The 25,800-nt window shown below is 41.1% G+C and overlaps 2 protein-coding genes across 3 annotated transcripts; both read right to left on the bottom strand.

The window, feature by feature from the left end:
* Positions 1 to 10,338, bottom strand: spz (Spaetzle domain-containing protein). The gene is made up of 5 exons (XM_069502345.1): positions 10,245 to 10,338; positions 3,684 to 3,805; positions 1,899 to 1,997; positions 1,054 to 1,154; positions 1 to 462 (listed from the first exon to the last, which is right to left on the bottom strand). Exons 1-5 carry the CDS (start codon positions 10,282 to 10,284, stop codon positions 291 to 293), a joined length of 534 nt encoding a protein of 177 aa, XP_069358446.1. The 5' UTR covers positions 10,285 to 10,338; the 3' UTR covers positions 1 to 290.
* Positions 10,339 to 12,851: 2,513 nt separating this feature from the next.
* LOC117986890 (uncharacterized) lies at positions 12,852 to 25,356 on the bottom strand. Of its 2 annotated transcripts, none has more exons than XM_034973855.2 (6): positions 25,133 to 25,356; positions 19,999 to 20,083; positions 16,706 to 16,851; positions 15,705 to 15,818; positions 14,686 to 14,786; positions 12,852 to 13,084 (listed from the first exon to the last, which is right to left on the bottom strand). In XM_034973855.2, the coding sequence occupies exons 1-6, from the start codon at positions 25,169 to 25,171 to the stop codon at positions 12,913 to 12,915; spliced, it is 657 nt and encodes a 218-aa protein (XP_034829746.1). In that variant the 5' UTR covers positions 25,172 to 25,356; the 3' UTR covers positions 12,852 to 12,912. The 2 variants fall into 2 exon arrangements, with proteins under 2 accessions (XP_034829746.1, XP_034829744.1); XM_034973853.2 differs by having other exon boundaries at positions 19,948 to 20,083.
* Between the last annotated feature and the right edge of the window lie 444 nt (positions 25,357 to 25,800).

A 25,800-nucleotide genomic window follows, 5' to 3' on the forward strand; every position in this document is an offset into this window, starting at 1 on the left:
ACGAAACTACTATGGGATTAGTAAGGTGTGACGTCAAAATGCTATATCGCTATCTTTGTCTAATCAGAAATATCTAAATGCTTACAACTTTTTTGTTACTTGATCGATTTAATTAGTTTTTTCAATTTACGTCATTATTTTTATCCTAGTTTATAATAAAGTAATAAAAAAATTGGAGTCAAATACCCAATTCTTCAAAGTTATTTATTATATTACAATTTACAATATGATACAGGCGTATTGATGTGATGCAGTAATAAAAAAGTACTCGATGGAGACGGACGTGCTCATCAAACTCCCGTGTCCAGCTGACAGCTGCAGCAACTGGGTATTCGGAAGAACCTCTGGACCATTTGTCGGTCGTTCAAAGCAAACATATTTCTTAATATAAATTTTTGTTCACATTTCGCCGTGTGTCCACCTTGGAAGTACAACAGCGATGAACACGGATCTGATTCAGCACTAAAAATAAATCATAATAAGTATTTTATTGTACAGTAGGTATCAGTGGCGTGCACAGGAGTTCAAGCCAGGGTATGCATTTAGGTCTGAACTTATTACACGGCAGGTTAAAATGAAAAATAAGCATTGATTTCTTACAATGAGGGTAAGTAGTGCGTTTATGCCTCTATGAGCTGCACGCCACTGGTAGGTATCTATCACATCGCACTAATATTATAAAGACACAAGTTTGTGTGTATGTGTTAATCCTAATCCTAATAATAATATTATTAATGTGAAAGTGATGATGTTTGGATGTTTGTTACTCAATCACGCAATAACGGCTGAACGGAATTGGATGAAATTTGAAATGGAGATAGATTATACCCTGGATTAAGACATAGGCTACTTTTTATTCCTTTTATTCCGGAAAATCAAAGAGTTCCCGCGGGATTTTGCAAAATGTAAATCCACGCGGACGAAGTCGCGGGCATCGCAATACCGCGAAATCTACATATTTTCTTTAAACTAAAATAACAACTGTCTCGGATTAGTCGGACGTGGCACGGCTCGGGCCCGGCACGGTCTAGCATAAATCATCCCTTAACTTACTTGCACGTTTCAACCCGAAATGTTTGCAGAGGCTTGTCTTTGTCGTTAAGTATCACATGCCACTCCATATTAGTGTCTTGGGCTGCCATCGGGACGAATAACTGAAATAGAGACCAAACGAATTCTTTAAACCTAAATCTAATCTAAATATTATTATATAATATCTAAATATATAAAAGAGAAATACCACTCACTCACTGACTGACTGACTGACTGACTGACTGACTGACTGACTGACTGACTGACTGACTAATCACGAAATCTCAGAAACTATAAAGCCTACAAACTTGAAATTTGGAAGGTAGGTTTTTTCTTGGACGTAGGTGTCAGCTAAGAAACGGTTTTGAAAAATTCCCCCCTTAAGGTTGTGAAAGGGGGGTCGAAGGTTGTATGAAAGTCCTATGTTTTTGGAGTTAGAGACGTGAAAATCGACATTTAGGTTATTAGGTTTAAATAATAAAAATCTGTATAATTCAATTTGGGAAATTCCCCCCCCCTGGGTGGTAAAATAGGGGGTGAAAGTTTTTATAGAAAAGTTTTAACTATTGTTATTTTTACTTGTAATTTGGAAGATAGGTTCTTTCTAGGGGGTAGGTATCAGATAAGAAAGGATATACCTAAATTCCCCCCCCCTAAGGGGGTGCAAGGGGTGTCGAAGGTTGTATGGAAGTCCTATGTTTTTAAAGTTAGAGACGTGAAGAAATGTCGATTACATTTAGTTTGAGTTTCTGAAAATCGGTAGGGTGCAAAATCTTAAGAAGTAAATTGATGTTAGGTCAGGTGCTATTTGCAAAAGAAGTAAAAAAGTGTATCCTGTGTTTGTTGAGTGAAAAAAGTTTTATTACCCTCTCGGACGATTCACAAAGGTCAATATTATCTTCATTAGCTCGCCTTTGAGGAGTTTCCAGCACATCCTGGTTGAACGTTACGTTGTGGCTTTGGAGCTGCAATATTCAAAATAAAAAAATAAGTATTAAGTAGGTACTAGATGCTGCCCGCGACTTGGTCAGCGTGGATTTAGATTGTATAAAAATACTGTGGGAACTCTTTAATTTCTCGGGATAATCTAAGGCTGATTTTAGTCTCACGCTCACCGTCAGCAGTGCGTACTGCGTAATTCGTCAGCGCTGAGGCTCAGCGTGGCTCGTTTCAGTATCGTACTGAACGCCTTACTGTACAGACGACGACCAAAATGCGGAGTGTATTAATTATTGCTGCTTTATACTACCTATCCCAAAGAAATAGGAACCGGCGACGACGAAGGCTACATGTTCTTCCATTGATTGAGCGATTCGAATAATGTGTCGACAATATCCTCCCAGGCTTTGTTTCTTGCATCTTTATTTTTGTACAGTGGATCGGATGCATCCCACAATTTCTTCCTCAGGCGTACCTCATCGATAACTCGACCTGTATCCACTTCGCGATTCGCCATGACTGTACACGCTGACTACGTCCGTTCCGCTCGACACTAGAACCTTAGTATATTATCTATGACTAGAACGCTCACTTAAGGCAGAGGCGCTCGTGCAATGGTCAGCGCCGACCACGCGTGCGGCCGCGTAGCTGACCACGGTGCGCGCTGATAGCTACGCGTCTTTCAAAAACGCTTCCTAGAAGTTTGTATATCTCGGCCATCAGCGCCGACGACGGTGCGCGTGCGATCAGCGTGAGACTAAAATCAGCCTAACTCTGTACCTGTGTGAAGTCCACGCGGACGAAGTCGCGGGCATTATCTAGTAAAATATATAGTGATGTTGTATAGAAGCAGGCGTTACTTTGCGGAACTCCATGATATTATAAGTACAATGAACCAAAAGCTTAATTTGCTACAATCCGCAGGTCAAATCTTACATTATAAGGTCTACATCTCCTGAGGATGGTCCGGTGTCGGGGCGAAACGTGCGTCGAGTGTGTTTTGGGATCTGTGTGGTGCTGCGTGGTAGTGCGTATTGCTTGCCTGGTGGCTGCTTTTTCCTGCATGGTTAGCAGTGGGAGGGCGGGCGGTGTATTTCGCATGCTGCATGTTGCATCATACAGATTCGACCTGTTTCAGCGGATTGTAGCAAATTAAGCTTTTGCGGTTCATTGTGTATTATAGTGATTTTTAGGGTTCCGTACCTCAAAAGGAAAAACGGAACCCTTATAGGATCACTTTGTTGTCTGTCTGTCTGTCTGTCCGTCTGTCTGTCAAGAAACCTACAGGGTACTTCCCGTTGACCTAGAATCATGAAATTTGGCAGGTAGGTAGATCTTATAGCTGACATTTGGGGAAAAATCTGAAAACCGTGAATTTAGGGTTAGAAGATCACACAAAAAAAAATTGTGGTCATGAACTAATAATTAGTAGTTTCAACTTTCGAAGTGAGTGACTATATCAAGTGGGGTATCATATGAAAGGTCTTCACCTGTACATTCTAAAACAGATTTTTATTTATTTTTATGCATCATAGTTTTTGAATTATCGTGCAAAATGTCGAAAAAATACGACTAGTACGGAAACCTCATTGTTCGAGCCTGACTCGCACTTGGCCGGTTTTTTTTAGCCAGTAGGAGTCCAGCACTATCCGATTCGGATGTCTATGATGACATTCCCCTCCTACGCGAAGGATAAGTACCTACCTACTCACCTCAGTAATCATCTGTTTAACGAATGCTTCCGGATAATTGGGAATTTCTTCGCAAACCCCGATTTCCATGCATTCTTCAGGAATTATCAGGTTCTCCTGGTTGTCGCCGCGATGCAAGACAGCTGTATGTGTATAATAATATGTATATTTTTTTAACATCTACGTTTAAGTTTATTGTGAAAGTTTAATGAGAGGAAGTTTCAGAGCGAACGTTCCTTAAAAATTTTATAAATGGCTCTGTATACTGCACCCACTAAAAACAAAAAATAATACCTATATCTATATGATTTAGCCAAAATGTCAGCATTTTCGTTGCCAACTATTCCAGCATGCTCTGGTACCTAGCGTAGAACCACCCGGTATTGGGCCAGGGTGTCTCTGCAGTTTTCAACCAGTCTTGAGTTAACAACCTCAGAGGACAGAGCTGAAAGAGCTGCCTGGCTGTCCGTATGTTTTATTGACGTTGTTGTCTTGCAGGATGTTTTACGTACCAATTATTATAGCGTACCTATACCTTCGCTCGGAAATTATTTTTCGTTTTTAATGGGTGCAGTAAACAGCGCCATGTATGAAAATTTTATGGAACGAAGTTAATTGGTAAACTTAAGATCTATGAGGAGGGCAGCACTGTTGTAACGTGCTGCCCCCCCATTTGTCCCCACCAAAATTAGTGTAGGTTGTTTGTCACCAAAAAGCGATAGTGGCGCAGGCCGAGACGATATAATAACTTTTAGAAGTCAGCTAGTCAGTGATCCCCGTGCTCGGCTTCCGCCCCGTGCGGACGTTTGCTGATGCGCTCCGTTTCTCGGTACCGGTTTGAACTCTCTCGCGCGAGTTCGCCAGTGTCAGTGCAAGTGCCCTGGATTGCCAGTGCTTCGATTGTTCCTGCGTTGTGTATAGTGTAGTGTAGTTCTAGAGCCTAGGTTCCGTGAGTACACTAGTCTAAGCGCAGCATAGGTTCACACCCCCGTCACCCAAGGGCGGGGACACATATCAGGGCCACACCGTAGGTACTCACCCCCCTGTCTAGGCAGGGGGGACCTATTCGAGCCACCGGGTCCACTATGGGCCCTCAACAACCCGACCAACCTACTTCCGGGCCCCATCAGGGCCCGGAGCTGCCCCAAACCATTTGGCAAGACCTGGACATGACTGCACTAATCGCCGACCTCAAAAACCGAAACCCCATCTACCTTAATAAATTTAAGGTAGACCCCACTAGACAGCCTGCGCGCTTTGACCAACCCCCGGCATCTCCTCCCTCGGCCATGGCCATGGAGGACGATACCCCGTTAGTGACACCGACAGACAATAGGGAGCCTCACTCCAAAACCCCAGCTGGGCCCTCAGCCCAAACACCGATCCCGCCTAAGGAGCCACACTCCGAGACGTCCCCAGCCTCCTCTGAAACAGAGGAATTTACGACTGTACAGACGAAGGCCCAGAAGCGAAAGCTGAAGGCCTCCAAGTCCCACGCAAACCCACCTAAAAAGGTGGGCGTTGCAGCCCCTTCAGGGCCCGGTACTCAACCCACAACCTCCCAGGCAACCCCCGAGGAGGAGTCGGAAGACTCCCCCATGGAGGATTCGCCAAGGGAAAAGGTCCCTCCCCTTTTTATTAGGGAAAAACTCAGCTGGCAGCGCATCTTGCCACTGTTAGACCAGCGGGGCATCTCGTTCACGAGTGCCCGCTCGACCGCCATTGGAATCAAAGTCCAATGTCCGACTTCAGGCGACCATCGCCTCCTCACCAAGACTCTCCGTCAAGAGAATGTAGGGTTCCATACCTACGCTCTTCCCGACGAACGCGTTCTACGCGTAGTCATTCGCGGCCTTCCGAAGGAGCTGAACACCGACCACATAAAGACAGACCTCCTTTCCCAGGAGCTGCCAGTACTAGAGGTTCACAGGATGTACCATCCTAGAACCAAAGCCCCCTACGAGATGGTGCTCGTAACCCTCGAACTTACCCCCGCGGGTAAGAAAATCAATAACATCACATCGGTGTGTCGCCTCACGGGTCTTAAAATAGAGCCCCCCCGTAACCGCGGCAGGATGGGCCAGTGCCATCGCTGCCAGATGTACGGCCATTCCGCAAGGAATTGTTTCGCCCACCCCAGGTGCGTTAAGTGCCTAGGGGACCACGGCACCTCCGACTGCCCCAGGAAGCAACCTACCGAGGAACCCCCGAGCTGTGTTCTTTGCAGGTCTCAAGGGCACACCGCGAATTATCGCGGATGCCCTAAAGCCCCCAAGGAGCAAAAGCGAAGGGTCAAACCGGCCGGCCGCAAACCTGCTGCAGCTCCCCAACCCGCCCAGAAATTCGTCCCTGCGCCGGCTCCGGCCACCAACGCATGGGAAAAACCCCTTCCCAGGGCTAACCCCCCTGCGCCAAAGCCCGCCCAACCAGCCCCGGCCAAGCCCGCCCAATCAGCCCCGGTAAAGGCTTCCGCGCCTACGCCCCAGCCCCAAGCAGAGCCTTCTCTCCATTCATCCGCGGCGACTAACGCTGCGGATAATCTCCACTTAATCGAAACTGTCCTCGCCTCTATTGATATAGTGGAGATGGAAGTTTTCGCCCGGACCTTCAGGAAGGATCCCAAATTAGCTATTACCCAACACTTGGGTCTGCTCATCTCCATTAATAACCTTAAAGCAACCCATAATGGATAGTACGACCAAAGGTAGATTAAAACCCCACTCCTTAGTAGTCGCGTTCTACAACGCGAACGGCCTTATCGACCAAATGGACGAAGTCCGCGAATTTGTATGTGCACATCAAACCGACATTCTTCTAGTGCAAGAGACCTTCTTGAAACCTAGTAGAAGTAATCCCAGAATTGCTAATTTTAATATAGTCAGAAACGACAGGGCCACTGCTAAGGGTGGCACTGCCATATACTACAGAAGGGCTCTTCACTGCACTCCTCTCGATCCTCCACAACTAACCAACATGGAAGCTTCCATATGTCAGGTGAGTATGACTGGCCATCCGTCGGTCATACTAGCATCCGTTTATCTCTCTCCCTCGAAAGATCTGTTAGAAAGTGACATCCGCGCACTTCTCTCATTAGGAGACTCCGTTATCGTGGCCGGAGACCTTAACGCCAAACATCAAAGTTGGAATTGCCGCTCCCCGAACTCACGAGGACGCCAACTCGAAAGACTGACGCACCGCCCCGATCTTAACTTCATAGTTATAGCCCCTGACACACCGACTCGTTATCCAATGACCGACAATTCAACAGACAGACCGGACATACTCGATATAGCTCTTCTAAAGAACATCGCCCTTCAGGTGAGTCCTTTGGAGGTGCTGTCCGAGCTAGGCTCAGACCACCGTCCCGTCCTATTGCGGCTAGGACCCCCGCCCACCGCGGCCCCCCCGACCAAAACAGTCATTGACTTCAAGAAGCTCTCAGAGCATCTTAAGTCTATAGACTCAGTGCACATCTCTCAAATTCCTGACATTATAGGTAGTCTAGATGAAGCGCATGCAGCCTCACTGCACCTTACTAATCATATCCGCGATGCTCTAAGCGCCTGCTCCCGACAGATGCCGAACGGTTTCACCCGTCGACAGTTGCCGGACGACGCCAGAGAACTCATCACCATCAAAAACGCTAAACGTAGAGCCCATGACGCATGTCCAAACGCCGACAACCGGAGAGAACTCTGGAGAGCCCAGAGGGAGTTAAAGGCTCGCCTTGCCGAACTCCGCGACGAACAATGGGACAGGAAGCTGAGTGAGCTCAAGCCATCGCATGTAGCCTACTACAGCCTGGCGAGAGCTCTCAAAGCCGACCCTGTCTCGGCCACTCCTCCGCTTTTACGTCCCAATCAACCGCCCGCCTTTGAAGATGTCGATAAGGCCGAATGCTTGGCCGATAGCTTAGAAGCCCAATGCTCCCCGAGCACCATCTCTGTAGACAAGTCCCACATAGAACTAGTTGAAAACAAACTAGCATCTATCTTCTCTTCCGCCCCAGGTGGCGATCCAATCCTCCCGACAAATAGCGGCGAAGTTCGTCAAATTATCAAAGAATTTCACGCCAAAAAAGCCCCAGGCCCCGACTCTATTAATAACAAAACTCTAAAGTTACTCCCTGACGTATTAATCAACCTCCTGGTTGTAATTTTTAACACCCTCATGGCAGGATGCTCCTTCCCCGACAGGTGGAAAGAAGCTACCGTTATAGGCATCCCCAAGCCAGGGAAACCTAGGAACCTCCCTACTAGCTACCGCCCCATTAGTTTGCTCAACACCCTTGGCAAGGTGTATGAGAAAGTTATCCTTAATCGACTTAGGTCCGTCGTAGAGGAGAAAAACCTCCTCAACGACGAGCAATTTGGCTTTCGAACCAGACACTCATGTGTTCATCAAGTGCACCGCCTCACGGAGCACATCCTTCTCGGCTTCAACCGATTCAAAACGAGAGGTATCCCAACGGGAGCCCTCTTCTTCGATGTAGCCAAAGCCTTCGACAAGGTGTGGCACGCCGGCTTGATCTACAAGCTTTACCATCTAGGCGTGCCCGAAAGACTCGTACGTTTACTACGAGAATTTCTCACCAATCGAACTTTTCGCTACCGTCTGGATGGGACCCTATCCTCCCCAAGACCTCTCCGAGCAGGAGTCCCTCAGGGCTCCCTGCTCTCGCCACTTTTGTACGCGCTGTACACCAGCGACATTCCCAGATCCCCTCATGTTCATATAGCCCAGTTCGCGGATGACACCGCTCTATATAACTCCGACTTAAACTACCGGAACGTTAAAGCTCGACTCCAAAAGGCAGTCAGTAGCCTAGGCCACTGGTTCCGCCTTTGGAGGATAGAGGTTAACCCGGAGAAAAGCGCAGCAGTGCTCTTTCAAAAGTCCAAAAGGAAATCACAATACAAACTTCGACAGACTGAAATAACTCTTTACGACCGCCCCATTCCCTGGCAAACTAATACCAAGTACTTGGGTGTAACCTTTGATGACAAGATGAGCTTCGCCGCGCACATTCGTAGAGTCCGCAAGAACGCAGCGTATGTGCTCTCCCGTCTTTACCCCATGATTTGCGCAAAGAGCAAAATGTCACTTCGACACAAAGTCACGCTATACAAAACGTGCATCCGCCCAATAATGTCTTATGCCTGTGTTGCATTTGCACACCTGCCGCCCTCCTCTCTCAAACCTCTCCAAGTCCTACAGAATAAGTTTATGCGTACGGCCACTGGCTCCCCGTGGTACATGCGCAACGTGGACCTCCACAGAGACCTCCAACTCCCGACAATAGCTCATTACTTTAAACAGCTTTCCAAAATTATTTTGAGAAAGCCATTAGACACCCCAACCCCCTAATAGTTGAGGCAGCGACTTACACCCCTGACCGAAACGACCCCCCAGATAAAAGACGCCCTAAGCACGTCCTTAATGACCCCGACGATCAAATCATGACCGACAATGCACCCTATCTCGTAGGGCTACACAATTCAACCTCATCACAGCGTCTTCGCCGGCGAAGACGAGGTCCCCGATTTCTAACGTCACCCGGACGTGGGCTCACGCCACGGCCTCGGGGGCGTACGGACTAACCAACAAAACCGACAACTCAACCCATCCCAACGTCATCCTAAGCCGTGGTCCGAGCCTCACAGGAGGCGCCCTTAGGAGGACGTTGCCCCCCGACCTCTCGTATTATTTCTTCGAGCCCTAGGGCTCACCCCCAGGCGGAGCTTCGCGCTCGCCAACCCCCCCGGTGACGCTGTAGCGGCCAGTAGGGCCTACGCAGCATAGTCAATCCGAAACAACACACACAAAAAAAAAAAACAGCTAGTCAGTGATTGTTAATCCGGATTCTGATACTCTTGGGGGAACACGAACCTGTCCTCAACTGAAATATAATAAACTAGATGATGATGATTCATCCACGTGGATTTAGGTTTTTTTTTAAATACTGCGGGAGCTCTTTGATTTTCCGGGATGTAAGCTAACTCTGTGCCAAATTTCGTCAAAATCGGTTTAACTATTGGGCTGTGAAAAGCTAGCAGACATACAGACAGACACACTTTTGCATTTATAATATTAGTATGGATATTATAATAAAGCTTTGAGCAACCACAACAAATGAACTAAATAATTATTTTAAGCTTATGTCGTGGTTTAATGACATATTTTCATATTTTAATGTAGATAACGGGACTCCGAGTGGACTACGTACGCAACGTTCGTTGACCTCTAACGTCAGTCAGATGTATTTGCAATATAATGTGAACTTTTACAAAATATAGGATATTTTATCGTACTTTTAGCGAACTTCGTACCGCCTAACAGTCGATTGTTTGTCAGGCAATTTTTTAAATTTTTCTCTCCGTAAGAACCATCCTCGTACTTCAAGGAATATTATAAACAGCAACACATTTAGCGACTCATTTTTATATAATAGAAAAGAAATCACGTTTATTTTGTGGTAGCATATATATCAGTAATCATCACTACTATCACATGTCTTCGTTTTTGCTAGCGTTCTGGTTACACCCTGTATTTTATCGCCTACATTATAAACAACTTACTTACACATAAAAATCAAAACTAATATCAAAATTGAGGAATACATCTTCTAACACGTCTTTCTTATTCTAATGTCACTTATAATATTATTATGAAAAGAAAATTATCGCTTTGGTACTTTATAAATAGGTACCTAGTTCCGATCAAATTCCGTTTTATACAACTTTGGACTTTATGATGATGAAGGGAAGGTATGAAATTACTTCTTATTGAATAAAAAGTTTTTAATGCTTATAAAACGGTTGATTACACATTTAAAAAACCGGCCAAGTGAGTATTGGGCCACGCGCAGTGTAGGGTTCCGTAGTCACAATCCTCGAAAAACAGACGTAACTCCTTAACCTGTGAACCCTACTTAGCCGTAAGCCATGATAGTTTTCCTTTAAAATTGATTATAATATACTACTTCTGTGAATTATTTCACGTTTCTATATACTACCATTTGGCTGATAGAGGGTGGGGGGGGGACACTTGACTCTAATAAAAATTAGCACTTTAAAACATCATATTTTACAAACGAATCTAGAAATCGAAAAATGATGTTTACACACCCACAGTATTTTTAAAAGACCTATTCCTACTATTATATATACCTAGAAAAAAAAATTCATCCCCACTTTACATGTAGGGGAGGTACCCTAAAAAAATATATATCAAAATTTTATTTCACCACTTTGTCGGCGTGATTAATATTTATACCCATGCCAAATTACAGATTTCTAGCACTAATAGTCTCCGAGATTAACCGAGGACGGACGGACAGACAGACAGACAGACGGACGGACATGGCGAAACTATAAGGGTTCCTTGTTTACTACGGAACCCTAAAAACCATGTTTGCCATAATAATTTAATAATTTTTACTTTTTTTGTAAGTAGTAGAGAAAGAGACCGTGAGAGCCTGACCTTCGTTATTTTGTAAAAGCTGAAAGTTTATCTGCGCATTGTCCCCAACACAGGGAGGAACGGTTAGGGTGGTTTATATGACATTTTTGATTTGTAATTTTCATATTTAAGTATCTATATAAAATTAAAAAAAAAAAAAAACTAATATTACCTACTTAGTAAGTAGAGTATTACGTTATATACTTATATAAAACATAATATTATTGCTATTTTTTTTTTTAAATATCCATTTTATTCTATGACCAATCATTCAATTTATTTTGCCATACAAACCATTTAAAATATAATAATATATCAAAATTGATTTTGTCTAACCTTTAGCCACTATAGTACGCGACAGGTCGAGATAACAATCGGGGTGAAGATGCCCCACACACCCACACAGCCTCCACGGTAACCCGGTGCGGGATAACGCGGGTGACGTGCAGGTGTGCGGGGCGTCCCGCCGCCTCATACCCCGATTGCCATCTCGACCTGTCACGTACTTGGCAAATAATTTCGAAAAACGTTTAAAAATTATGTACCCGAAGGGTGCCGATGGGACCCGATTACTAGATGTGCCTAAATTAGCCTATGTCGGTCTCGGGATACAGGTTATCTAGGTAACTGACAGAATATAGACTGACAGACACATTTCACATTTATAATATTAGTATGGATGAATTATAATGCAGTCGGTCCTTCGAACCGGATCCCGCAACTTGTTGCCAACGTCACAACTGTGTAGCAAATGAGTTATAGTCCGCGACAGGTTGAGATGGCAATCAGGGTATGTGGTGGGGGGAAGTCCCGCACACCCACACGTTAGCCGCGCTCGCCTGCACCGGGTTAGCGCGAGAGCTGTACCCGTAGTACAAGATTTTACGTCTCACCAAACCAAACCAAATTCGAGAGTCGAAAAATTTCCGCGTTACAGTAAACTGGATCTTAAATGCCTTGTTTTAAAGCTCAAGTTTGTTTACACTTCTACAGCCAGCGCTCCAAGCGGAAACATTGCGAAATTAAAATCAGTGGCATTGAATATTTGACTTCAATTCAAGGCTGTTTAGGTCCATTTTACTGTAAAGCGGTAGTATTTCGACTCTCGAATTTGGTTTGGTTTGGTGAGACGTAAAATCTTGTACTACGGGTACTGTACGGGTGTGCGGAGTGTTCCCTCCCCGATTGATCTCGACTTGTCGCGTACTATACAAACTTGAGGCGCTTTCAATTCTTTTTAGATTTTTTAATGAAATATTTTTTAGCCTCATTTGTTAACAGAAGGACTGGCTCATTTTTTGCGCAACGCATCAGCCTGGCTGCCCAGCGCGGAAATGTCCACGTCCATGATTTGTACAGTAATTAGATAAGGCTAGCTGTAGCTTAAAGTTTTATTGTAATACTAGCTGATGCCCACGACTTCATCCGCGAGGACTTCATCCGCGAGGACTTCATCCGCGAGGACTTCATCCGCGAGGACTTCATCCGCGAGGACTTCATCCGCGAGGACTTCAACCCGCGAGGAATTAGGTTTTTAAAAATCCCATGGGAATTCTTTGATTTTCTGGAATAAAGAGTAGCCTATGTCAGTCTCCATGTCTTTATTTACACCCATGCAAAAAAAATCACGTCAATCCGTTGCACCGTTGCGACGTGATTGAAGGACAAACCAACAAACAAACACACTTTCGCATTTATAATAAGGGTACTGATTTTTATAAAAAAAAGTATAATAACGTTATTTATTATATTACAAATACAATATGATACAGAGTTGGTTGTTGCCCCGTCACGTCTGTCTGGCGATGCAGGAACAGCAGCTGGGCACTTGGAACGCCTTCTCCACCACTGTTTGCTGGTCGTTAATAGCTAACATATTTCTTAACATAAATTTTTGGACGCATCTCGCCTTGTATCCATTCTGGAAGTACGCTATTGATGAGCACGCTGATTCTTTGGCCCTGAAAATAAAATATAATCATTTGTTAAGAATTTTATCCCTCAGGGAAACTCCTAACTCTAGGTAGCTCTTTAACCGACTTCAAAAAAAGGAGGAGGTTCTCAATTCGTCGGAATCTTTTTTTTTTTTTTTTTTTTATTTTTTTTTTTTATGTATGTTCCCCGATTACTCGAAAACGCCTGGACCGATTTTGAAAAATTTTTTTTTGTTTGAAAGGGTATACTTCAAAGTTGGTCCCATTTCAATTTGGTGAAGATCTGATGAACATCTTCGAAGATAGATACTGGAACTCCTCAACGGATAAGAGTAAATTGCTCGCGATCAGTGTAATAGCTTAGTAAACAGTAGATTTTTAACCAGTCATAGCATAATTCCATGGGGCCACTAAAAATTGTGAAATAAAAATTTTTTACAAAAAAAATAAAAACCGACTTCGTTACACAAACACTAAAAATTGAAAAATAATTTAATTTATTACCGAATATATTCTGTATACAAGAGTTAATATAGTTCCATAATAATATTTTTTGGGGTCGGTGCCAATGAGGTGCCATTGTGGAGTCCCATAAAAATATGAAGTCTAGACGATTCGCGCAGCTAAAGCTAATTGGCACCGGCACCAAAAAGTATTATTATGGAACTATATTAACTCTTGTATACAGAATATATTCGGTAGTAAATTAAATTATTTTTCAATTTTTAGTGTTTGTGTAACGAAGTCGGTTTTTATTTTTTTTTAGCGTTTAAACTACCGTGAGTGATTTCCATTCTAAATAATATATGTCCCGGCTGTACTCACGTGTTTAGTCAACGTTAGCCCGACTAGTTTCGAACCCATCCGGGGTCCTTTTTCAAGGGAGTCCGTTCGCGCGTTCGTCGACTAAACACGTGAGTACAGCCGGGACAGATATTATTTAGAATAGGTAGCTCTCTCCATATTACCATATAATATTATTATTTATTACTATTAACAAGCTGAAGTGTCAGTGGGCAGGTCATGCCTGTCGTAAAGGCGATGGCCACTGGAGCCAGGAGACCGCGTTTAAGCAAGCGTAGTGTGGGACGCCCTCCAGTACGATGGACCGACCATATTATAAAGAGGCTAGCGGGAAGTGGCTGGAGGAGGAAGGCTGAGGACCGGGTGTGGTGGCGCTCTTTAGGAAAGGCCTATGTCCAACAGTGGACATTCACAGGCTGATGATGATGATGATGATGATGATGATGATGATGATGATGATGATGATGATGATGATGATGATGGTGATGATGATGATTTGTGAAGAGCTTCTGGGACGGTCCAGCGGTTTCACGTCAAGCACGTAGATATTTTTTGTTTGAGTCAAGCATTATGATTTATGACCATTTACAAAGTTTACTTGATGTTGAGTCAAGCATTTACGTGCTTGACGCGTGATTGATGTGATTTTATATTTTTGCTTGACGCGACGACGCGGTTCGGACAGGGAATGTGTATGAGAAAAGTGTATGTATGTGTATGATGTATGAGAAAAGTGCCGTTTGCTTGATCAAGCCGCTTGACGAGCTCATGTAATGTGCCGGCGATTTATTGATCACGATAATGATGACTGAAATTTAACTTACTTGCATATTTCAACTCGAAACGTTTGCTGAGGCTTCTTCTTGTCATTGACTATGACATGCCACTCCATGTTACTGTCTTGCGCTGCCCGCGGGGCATACAACTGGATCAAGAACAAATTAATTCTTTAAATTATAATAATATGGTCACGTATAATAACTCCAAGCATCTAGCTCTCTCCAGGGGAGTCAGGTCATAGAGGCATAAATGCACTGCTTACCCCAGTACTGTTGTAATAGCTGAATGCATATTTTCATTATGACCTGCCAATAAACAGGTTCCTAGCTAAATAATGCCTACCCTAGCTTCAAACCTGTGCATGCCACTAGCTCTCTCCATCGCTCGCTAAGTGACTCGGAGCTTTATGATTCTTTCTTATTTCTTGTTTTTTAGGGTTCCGTACCTCAAAAGGAAAAACGGAACCCTTATAGGATCACATTGTTTGTCTGTCTGTCTGTCGGTCTGTCAAGAAACCTCCAGGATACTTCCCGTTGACCTAGAATCATGAAGGCAGGTAGGTAGGTCTTATAGCAGACATTCGGGGAAAAATCAATAAATTTGTGGTTACATCACACAAAAAAAAATTGTTGTCATGAACTAATAATTAGTAAGTTTTCAATTTTCGAAGTAAGATAACTAAATCAAGTAGGGTATCATATGAAAGGTCTTCACCTGTGCATTCTAAAATAGATTTTTATTTATTTTTATGAATCATAGTTTGGAATTATCGTGCAAAATGTCGAAAAAATACGACTGTAGTAGGTACGGAACCCTCGTTGCGCGAGCCTGACTCGCACATGGCCAGTTTTTTTACCATAGGTGTATAATATTATGTAGTGACATACACGGTTTTTTATCCCAGAAAAATAGTGTAGGTATGTCACTCGGGGCCAATATATTTTGCTCTCGGGCTGCATGATATATTAAATTCCTCGCTACGCTCAGGATTCCAATGAAATAAAAATAAAAATAAAAATAAAATATCACTTTGACCCCTTGTAAGATAAATAACTATTATTACCTTCTCCACCGTGTCACAAAGTTCAATGTTATCATCCTCGGGTCCTATCCGTTGAGCGATTTGAGGAACTTCCAACATGTCCTTGTTGAACCTCGTCCTGTTCTGCCTCATGAGCTGCAATGTTACAATAAAAAACATTCATTATTGACTAGATGATGATGATGATGATGATGATGATGGATGATGATGATGATTGATTGATGATGATGCGGATGATGGATGCTTCGTCCGCGTGGATTTAGGTTTTTCAAAAGTCCCATGGGAACTCTTTAACTTTCCGGGATTAAAAGAAGCATATGTCCTTCCCCGAGATGTAAGGTGACTCTGTACCAAATTTCATCAAAATCGGTTAAACTGTTGGGCCGTGAAAAGCTAGCAGACAGACAGACAGACACACTTTCGAATTTATAATATTAGTATGGATTATGGTCTTCCAAAATACGTAAATACACGTCTTTTGCTAGTTTTATATGTGATAACCATTTTAAATTATCGATTAAACTAAAAAAAACCGGCCAGACAGACTCGCGCACCTAGGGTTTCGTAGTAACGTATTTTCTTCGACATTTTGCACGATAAATTAAAAACTATTATGCATAAAAATAAATAAAAATCTGTTGTACTTACAATGTTTAGGTAAAGCCCTTTCATATGATACCCCACGTGGTATAGTAATCTTACTTTGAAAGTTGAAAATAGCAATATTTGTTCATGACCACAATTTAATTTTTTTTTTCTGTGATGTACCTAACCACAAATTCACGGTTTTCAGATTTTTCCCCGAATGTCTGCTATAAGACCTACCTACCTGCCAAATTTCATGATTCTAGGTCAACGGGAAGTACCCTGTAGGTTTCTTGACAGACCGACAGACAGACAGACAACAAAGTGATCCCATAAGGGTTCCGTTTTTCTTTTTGAGGTACGGAACCCTAAAAACTCCGAAAGACGTATCAGTACACCAGAGAGGTTTTTAAACTGTGGTAGCAGACATTCCTTACCTCATGAATCAAGTTATCAACGAGTTCTTCGGGATAGTTGGGGATGTCTTCGCAAATGCCGATTTCCTTGCATTCGTCAGGAATCACTGGCTTCTCGAACACCTCAGGTTTCTGGTACTCCCCTGGAAACACGAACCTGTCCTCCACTGAAAAAAAATTAATAAAACTTTGAGCAGTCACAACAAAATGAAGATGTTTAAACTGTCGTGAGTGATTTCAATTATACATAACTAGCTGATGCCCGCAACTTCGTCCGCGTGGATTTAGGCTTTAAAAAGTGGTGTGTATTGCTTGCTTTTTGTACTACTTTAGTAATAGGGGAGAATAGGGGGTTCACGTTGTACCTACCATAAACAGATTTGTCTGTTTTGGCGGATTATAACAAATTAAGCTTGTGATTCTTTAAAAGGTAACTTTTAGTCATCAGTTCGTGTCTAGAACGTCCGGGTTGATATGACTGGAGTCATTGTTTCGAGCGAGCTCAGAAAATTTATGTTTACATTAATTGCTCATGCCAGATCATAATAACCAAGATAAGTTTAAAATAGCAATGAAGTAACAATGGAACATAAAGAACTCCGGTAAACTATGAACTTTTGGTTGGACAAATTATTTATTTAGTTGGTTGCTCATAATTTTATGACGACTACGGTAATCATAATATTATTGTCGGCAGTTAGACATTTGCGAAGGAGGTCCTGAATGAAGCGAGTGAAGCTGAATGAAGGAACAATGAAGTGACTCTTCTGGTGTAGTCCATACAGAAAATAATGTCTAAACAAATTATCTTAGTTACTACCAAAAAAAATAAAAATAAAAAAAATTGATTTGCTTAGGGAAATGATCATCTTGAATTGTCATAATAGCATGAATTGATCAAATCACTTCTTCTTCTTCTTATTTTGCTTTATGGCTTTCAGTATCAAATCACACAACTACGGTGCGACAAGGCTCTTTTGGCACTTGAATGACATTGACAGGGGGGGGGGGCGCTGTTGGAGAACAAAGGCAGACTATGCAAACAAGAACCAAAGGGGACACTTGACGGCAACGTTTAGTTCCGATTTTCGCCACGCGCCAAGATAGCCTTGTCGCACTGTAGCTCACGTTCTTTTTGTCTGTTTGTAATTTAAGGTAACTAAGTATAGGTGTTAGATAAATAGCCGAGATATACTGCCATAGTCATAATAAACCTACCTACTGCGCATGCGAGTTAAAATATTCTGTTCCCACGTCATTATCGGCAGGTACCTATTACAACTCAGTATATAACTGCCCAGTACAAATTGGTCTTTGAGCAATTTAAATCAAATCATAAATTTTATTGCCTTTAAGTTGCTGAGTGCTGACATAAATTATATAAGGAACACAGAAAAATATTAATAATACAGATTAATAACAATTAAGTAGACCTAGGTCTAGGTCTAGGACTAGGACTAGGCCTGACTTGTTAGTCATCACCTGACTAGGCTTGTTTAAACTATTTCAACTATTTCTTGTTTAACTTATTTAAACGTTTTTATGTTGTGCAGGGGTTTCACGAGCTGGAATTGTTCTGAATGGTTCTGGTTTATAAAAATCCAGCACTTGTATCTGTTTTCGATAGTTTATGCCCGAAATGCCTGATTTCTTAGGGTGCATCATCATCACTGGTTTCTTGCTGGTTCTTCTCGGTAGGAACGGCATTCCGAACCAGTGGTAAATTAAACTACCTGACGACTCAAAAGCACTTGTAAAAGTTTACTTGAGTAAAAATATATTCTATTCTATTCTATTCATCATCATCATGATCGACCCATCGCCGACTCACTACAAAGCACATGTCTCATTTCATTTATGATGATTTAACAATTTGGAACTCGATTTTGAGAATGAAAGGACCAACATTCGCTTTTAAATAACACTTCTATAACAGCATTCACTGAATGCGAGCATATTTAGGTATTATAGTTTGTTACCGCTTGTACTTAATTTATAAATTACTAGCTCATGCCCGCGAATTCGTTCGCGTGGAATTAGGTTTTTAAAAAACCCGTGGGAACTCTTTGATTTTCCGGGATAAAAAGTAGCCTATGTCACTCTCCAGGTCTTTATCTACACCCATTCATAAAAATCACGTCAATCCGTTGCATCGTTGCGACGTGATTAAAGGAACAAACCAACAAACCAATAAACCAACAAACCAACAAACAAACACACTTACGCATTTATAATAAGGGTACTGATTTAAGGTATTACTAGAGTGCGCAATGTATGACGTAGGTACCTACTCTCCGATTTAACGCATGAATTCCAGCTGTTACAAGAGAATGCACCTGGTGCAGGTAGTAGGTACGCACCCTTAACTTCTGAATTGAGCCTCAATAGCTCAACCGCTAAAGGAGTGGACTGAAAACCGAAAGGTCGACGGTTTAAACCCTAGCCCGTTGCACTATTGTCGTACCTACTCCTAGCACAAGCCTGACACTTAGTTGGAGAGGAAAGGGGAATATTAGTCATTTAACATGGCAAATATTCTTTAAAAAAAAAATTAATAAAATTTAATAGCCTTTATAGCCTCTGTATATAGGACTGAATTCCGAACTGTCAGCGGTTCAAACCCCACCCGTTGCACTATTGTCCTACCTACTATTAGCATAAGCTTTATGCTTAGACTAGCTTATGCTCGTGACTTCGTCCGCGTGGACCACACGAATTTCAAACCCCTATTTCACCCCCTTAGGGGTTGAATGTTCAAAAATCCTTTCTTAGCGGATGCCTACCTCATTATATAGCTATCTGCATGCCAAATTTCAGCCCGATCCGTTCAGTAGTTTAAGCTGTGCGTTGATAGATCAGTCAGTCAGTCAGTCAGTCAGTCACCTTTTCCTTTTATATATTTAGATGGAGGGGAAAGGGGAATATTAGGTATGATAAAATAAAATAAATGAACAAAATCTTTAAAGTCGATCCCAAATATTATAACTAATCTTTGTCAAAGCTTCAGATTTTGCGGTAAGCAGTTTTTATCGCGGAACTCTAATGGTAAAGAAAAACGTTTTACAAAATACGTTATAAAAACAAAAACCGGACAGTTATATACCGGTGAAACGACATAATTGTAGGTTAGTTATTATTTTGTTATTTTACGGTTAATTTTTATATTTAAGTATTATAATAGGTTATTGCGTATTATTAGGTTAATATTAATAATGTTAGTGAACATTTTGGCCCCGTTGGCAGGGTTCTCGTCCAATACGAACCTCGTTTACTGACAAAAGGCTTCACAAGTCTATTCAGGATTTTGTACGAACCGTTGGACTTCTGGTTGGCGGCCCTCTCGCCCTCCCGCACCGACCTGCCCTCCGGTATCTCAGTCGCATGTATCGATAACTGAAACTGAGAATAAAGGTAATCAGTACCCTTATTATAAACTAGCTGATGCCCGCGACTTCGTACGCGTGGATTTAGGTTTTTAAAAATCCCGTGGGAACTTTTTGATTTCCTGGGATAAAAAGTAGCCTATGTCCTATGTTCTTCGGCCGTGGCTAGTTACCACCCTACCGGCAAAGCCGTGCCGCCAAGCAATTTAGCGTTCCGGTAAACCAAAGGTATGGGTTTAATAAAAAACCGGCCAAGTGCGAGTCAGGCTCGCGCAATGAGGGCTCCGTACTACAGTCGTATTTTTTCGACATTTTGCACGATAATTCAAAAACTATGATGCATAAAAATAAATAAAAATCTGTTTTAGAATATACAGGTGAAGACCTTTCATATGATACCCCATTTGATATAGTCACTCACTTCGAAAGTTGAAAATACTAATTATTAGTTCATGACCACAATTTAATTTTTTTTGTGTGATATAACCCTAAATTCACGGTTTTCAGATTTTTCCCCAAATGTCAGCTATAAGATCGACCTACCTGCCAAATTTCATGATTCTAGGTCAACGGGAAGTACCCTGTAGGTTTCTTGACAGACAGACAGACAGACAGACAACAAAGTGATCCTATAAGGGTTTCGTTTTTCCTTTTGAGGTACGGAACCCTAAAAACTGCCATACTCCTTCCAGGTTAGCCCGCTCCCACCTTAGAATGCATCGTCACTTACTATCAGGTGAGATTGCAGTCAAGGGCTAACTTGTATCTGAATAAAATAATAATAAATGAATAGAAATAAGTTTACTTGTTTATTTGACCTTAGTCGTTATTCTTACTGCGAGTGACTCATTAGCGCTGGCTGGTTTTAAATCGGCGCGCGATAAGAGCCATGGCAGCCGTTAACAATTATAAGATTTACGACTTGCGGACATATACTGCGTCCAGAAATAATGTTTAAAGATAACAGTTGTTTGCGTACAGTTAAATACAAGTTTATAGTAGTAAAAAAACCGGCCAAGTGCGAGTCAGGCTCGCGCAACGAGGGTTCCGTAGTACAATCGTATTTTTTCGACATTTTGCGCGATAGTTCAAAAACTATGATGCATAAAAATAATTAAAAATCAGTTTTAGAATGCACAGGTAAAGCCCTTTTATAATATGATACCCAACTTGATATCGTTATCTTACTTAGAAAATTGAATATACTAATTATTAGTTCATGACCAGAATTAATTTTTTTTTGTGTGATGTAACCCTAAATTCGCGGTTTTCAGATTTTTCCCGAATGTCTGCTATAAGACCTACCTACCTGCGAAATTTCATGATTCTAGGTCAACAGGAGGTACCCTGTAGGTTTCTTGACAGACCGACAGACAGACAACAAAGTGATTCTATAAGGGTTCCGTTTTTCCATTTGACGTACGGAACCCTAAAAACCGGTCAAGTGCGTGTTGGACTCACACACTGTAGGTTCCGTACCTTATTTTTTTTTATTTACATGGCGGCCATTTATAATTTGTTGTGATACAGGAATAGAAATACACACTTTGTGAAAATTTCAATTCTCTACCTATTATGCGGACAGATGGACGGACAGACGAACAGACAGCGAAGGTTTAGTTATTACTCCTCGTTGGCACCATTCGGGTACGGAACCTTAAAAAATACCTAGAATAATAATATGACATATTATGTATAATAAAACGGTTTCACTATCAGTGTTGTTCGAACGATAAAAGTAAAAGTAACGAATAACTTTCTTCCTTCAAATAAGTTACGTGATCGTACCATATTGTGTGGAATCGTTAGCCGATTCATTATAATAAGTAATAATTAATTAGTAAAGCATTTTTAATTGAATAATTGTTCACAATAAACTAATAACTTTAATTAGTTGGGTACCTAGGTAGTTAGGTACCTATATATAATTTTGGTTTTGAAATTAATTAATTTATACCCAATAGGTACTCGCCTTTTTAAAAAGTACATTTGATTTTGCATTACATACCTAAGCGTTCCCTAAATACGATTTACGACGGCTCCGCCGTCCGTCTATCTGTCAGTGTGAATATAATAGAATAGAATATATTTTTATTCAAGTAGATTTATTACAAGTGCTTTTGAATCGTTAACTAGGTAGTTTAATTTACCACTGGTTCGGAATGTCATTCCTACCGAGAAGAATCAGCAAGAAACTCGGCGGTTGCTCTTTTCAAGAGATCAATTTACAATATAAATGATGTATCTCATGAGCCATAATAGAGAGTAGGTAGAGCGTTAAAATTTTCACGATAAATGAAGCTCGTGTCATAATAATACAGTGTTATCTTGGGTGAAAACCTGGTGAAAACCCGTCAACAACAAAAAAAAATATCACTACATAAATTTGTACGACCCATTGTTTTTCTGCGGTTTGATGATAATTTTATTACTCAACTCTACATTTTTTGCCGACTCTTAAGTCTTGACCGACAAAGATTCAAGATAAAAACTCTTGTTTACAAACGTAACTTGGAAAACTGACTGTAGGTATACCTAGTGCATTCAAAATAAACTGGCGTGATTCCACTTGAGACCGTCATTAGTAATAACAATAGGATTACATTCGACATGCCACGTAAACAATAGGTGTAATAAACCAAACACTCATTGAGCCCATTCATTTTTAAAGGAGCCGGTTCAACCTCATAGTGTTGATGCTTTTGAATTCACCGCCACGACTTAATCCTATTGTTACTGTTAATGACGGTCTCAAGTGGAAACACGCCAGTTTATTTTGAATGCACTATACCTACTACCTGAAGAACCTACACTATTCTATGTTTTTTTACCTACTTTTTTACTACTACTAGGTTTGCCAATATATGTAGTATTACTGTCTAAACTCTAAATTTCGTGTTTTATTAAATTCAATTTTTGTATTTTGCAGTGAACTAAAAATCAAAATTTAAAAAGTGAATACTAAAACATCATTTTAACTGACTTCAAAAAAAGAGGAGGTTCTGAATTCGACTGTAGGTATGTTTTTTTGTATGTTTATTAGGCGATTACCTACTCCGCCATTATTATGAATTGACTATAGCTTATCCCCGCGACTTCGTCTGCGTGGGCTACACAATTTTCAAACCCGTGTTTTACCCCTTTAGGGATCGAATTTTCAAAAATCCTTTCTTAACAGACGTTTACGTCACAATAGCTATCTGCATGCCAAATAGCCCGATCCTCCAGTAGTTTGAGCTGTGCATTGATAGGTCAGTCAGTCAGTCAGTCAGTCAGACAGTCAGTCAGCTTTTGCTCTTATATTACTCTTTTTTTTTTTGTTTGTAGGTCATACTTCAGAGGTGGTCTCATATAAAAAAAACCGGCCAAGTGCGAGTCAGGCTCGCGCAATGAGGGTTCCGTACTACAGTCGTATTTTTTAGACATTTTGCACGATAATTCAAAAACTATGATGCATAAAAATGAATTAAAATCTGTTTTAGAATATACAGGTGAAGACCTTTCATATGATACCCCACTTGAAATAGTAACTCACTTCGAAAGTTGAAAATACTAATTATTAGTTCATGACCACAATTTAATTTTTTTTGTATGATCTAACCCTAAATTCACGGTTTTCAGATTTTTCCCCAAATGTCAGCTATAAGATCTACCTACCTGCCAAATTTCATGATTCTAGGTCAACGGGAAGTACCCTCTAGGTTTCTTGACAGACAGCTGTCTGTCGTCTGTACGACAAAGTGATCCTATAAGGGTTCCGTTTTTCCTTTTGAGGTACGGAACCCTAGTGATGAATATCTTCGAAGATAGCTGATAACGGAACTCCTCAACAGATAAGAGTAAATTGCTCGCGATCAGTGTAATAACTTGTAAACAGTAAGTTTTTAATCAAGCATAGCATATTTTTAAATTATAATACCTTGCAATAAGTATTATTTCAAGGTTATAACTTATAACGAAATAATAAGCACCAGTCAATATAATTTTAATTAGGTAGGTTTGCTTAATCAATATGTAGAGTCATTAAAAACCACTTTTAATAAAAAGTATTTACTGTGTAACGGCTTAGAGTAGGTACCTAATTTGTACCTACGCGCGGCACATTAATATTTTATTGAACACTGATATTAATTATTAATAATTAACACGTATTTTATAAATAAATCGTAGTAATTAATAGGTATTTATCCTTGCAGAAAGCGGTCTTGCTAAAATTACTCTACTAAAAGGTACTCGTAGGTACGGTCGGCCACAGAATTTGAGTAGCAATTCCGCAACTGCATGAAAAAGCAATCGCACTTATGACCTTTTTCCATAAACACGCCTCACAGATGTGTGCACAACCGTTCCGTGCAGTGCAGATTTTGATCATTAAGGTGCTAAACGAGTTTTAGACTTTGACTGTACCTAAGTCAAAAATTGAACATTTTCGGAATTTTATTTTCAGTCTAAAATATTATTATCAGCCTAATTATAATACTTACATAATTATTGTACCAAGGTAAAGTAACTACTTATTAGTATTTTTTTCCGATTCTTAAGTGAAACTGCAAGGTTATGTCTGCTTAATTATACACTTTTCCTTTCTTACCTTAATGATCTCTATAGGTAGGTACGTACCCGATATATTAGTTCTTAATATAACGCTGGCCATACACGATCAAGTTTGCAGCGGCTGTCAGTGGTGCATGGCATCAATTTTCAATGCACACTGACATCCATACACCGCCAAGTTGAGGCATTAAGTGCCCCGTAAACGGTCAAACATATTTGTCAAATACACCGTATGTCAAAGAAAATAAACTGGAGTTCAAAAACTCGTACAGATGGAGCAGCGACTCTACTGGTGTGCATTGCTCCTAAGATTTTCCAACCCTATCGACCTTGCGTTTTCCCGGTGTGTCGGAATCAAACCAATGTCTATTAGAATAGTTATGCCAATATTTCAAAGTCATGATCATATAGAGGCTTTACACGTTCAATATTATTAACAGTCTATTAGATAATAAGTATATTGTAATATCTTTAGTGTAGACTTACAAACAAACAGGTAATAGGTACTTACCAGTGAAACCCAGAGAATGCAACGAAGAATGCAGGCCATATCTTATTGGTTTATTACCATATTCCGTCCATGTACACTTGAGTACTTCACTAATTATATTAAAATCATTATAACACTCCACTTTTGTAACTATTTACATGCTTGAGACGTAAAATGGCGTAAGTGAGACTTCAAACGACACATGCGTTTAGTACTGCCGCAATATGACAACTGGTGAAGTCGATAGCGACTATAGGTACCAAGCTGGTATAAAGGCTAAATTGTATGTCATTAAAACTGACCAGTTTACCTAGACCTGTTCTTTTGATTATGATATATCCTTCAACGTCTTCGATGGAAGGGGTTAAAAGGGGCGGGGAGGATCATTTTGTTTTGGATGTTGACATTATAATACGATTGTTTCCCGATTCTCAAGTCAATTCGGTTGGGCAATTAAAATCGATAGTTCCTTATTATTGAAACCGAATATATAGAGTTCATTAAAAAGTGCTATATTATATACTGTACTTCTGTAAGATCATAACGTGACATACATAAATATGTCGGGCCGTGATAGGTCAAAGAGCGTTCACTTTATACCTAGTATATATTGCAACCGCGTCGAAGCCTTGAGTTTTGAGTAAACAAAACTTGTTAGCTGAGGTTTTATATTGTCTCTTTTTAAATTA

Source organism: Maniola hyperantus, chromosome 12 (genome assembly GCF_902806685.2).
Source record: "Maniola hyperantus chromosome 12, iAphHyp1.2, whole genome shotgun sequence".
Lineage (NCBI taxonomy): Eukaryota > Metazoa > Arthropoda > Insecta > Lepidoptera > Nymphalidae > Maniola > Maniola hyperantus.

Bases quoted from the DNA above. Each gene is read 5' to 3' on its own strand.
- spz (XM_069502345.1), bottom strand. From the start codon at position 10,284: ATGTATTCCTCAATTTTGATATTAGTTTTGATTTTTATGT. The intron at 1,998-3,683 runs GTGAGTAGGTAG...TGAATATTGCAG, and splicing joins TTAAACAGATGATTACTGAG to CTCCAAAGCCACAACGTAAC. The intron at 1,155-1,898 runs GTAATAAAACTT...TCTCTATTTCAG, and splicing joins TTTGTGAATCGTCCGAGAGG to TTATTCGTCCCGATGGCAGC.
- LOC117986890 (XM_034973853.2), bottom strand. From the start codon at position 25,171: ATGGCCTGCATTCTTCGTTGCATTCTCTGGGTTTCACTG. The intron at 20,084-25,132 runs GTAAGTACCTAT...CTTTATTCTCAG, and splicing joins GCATTCTCTGGGTTTCACTG to TTTCAGTTATCGATACATGC. The intron at 13,085-14,685 runs GTAAGTTAAATT...TTTTATTTTCAG, and splicing joins TTTCGAGTTGAAATATGCAA to GGCCAAAGAATCAGCGTGCT.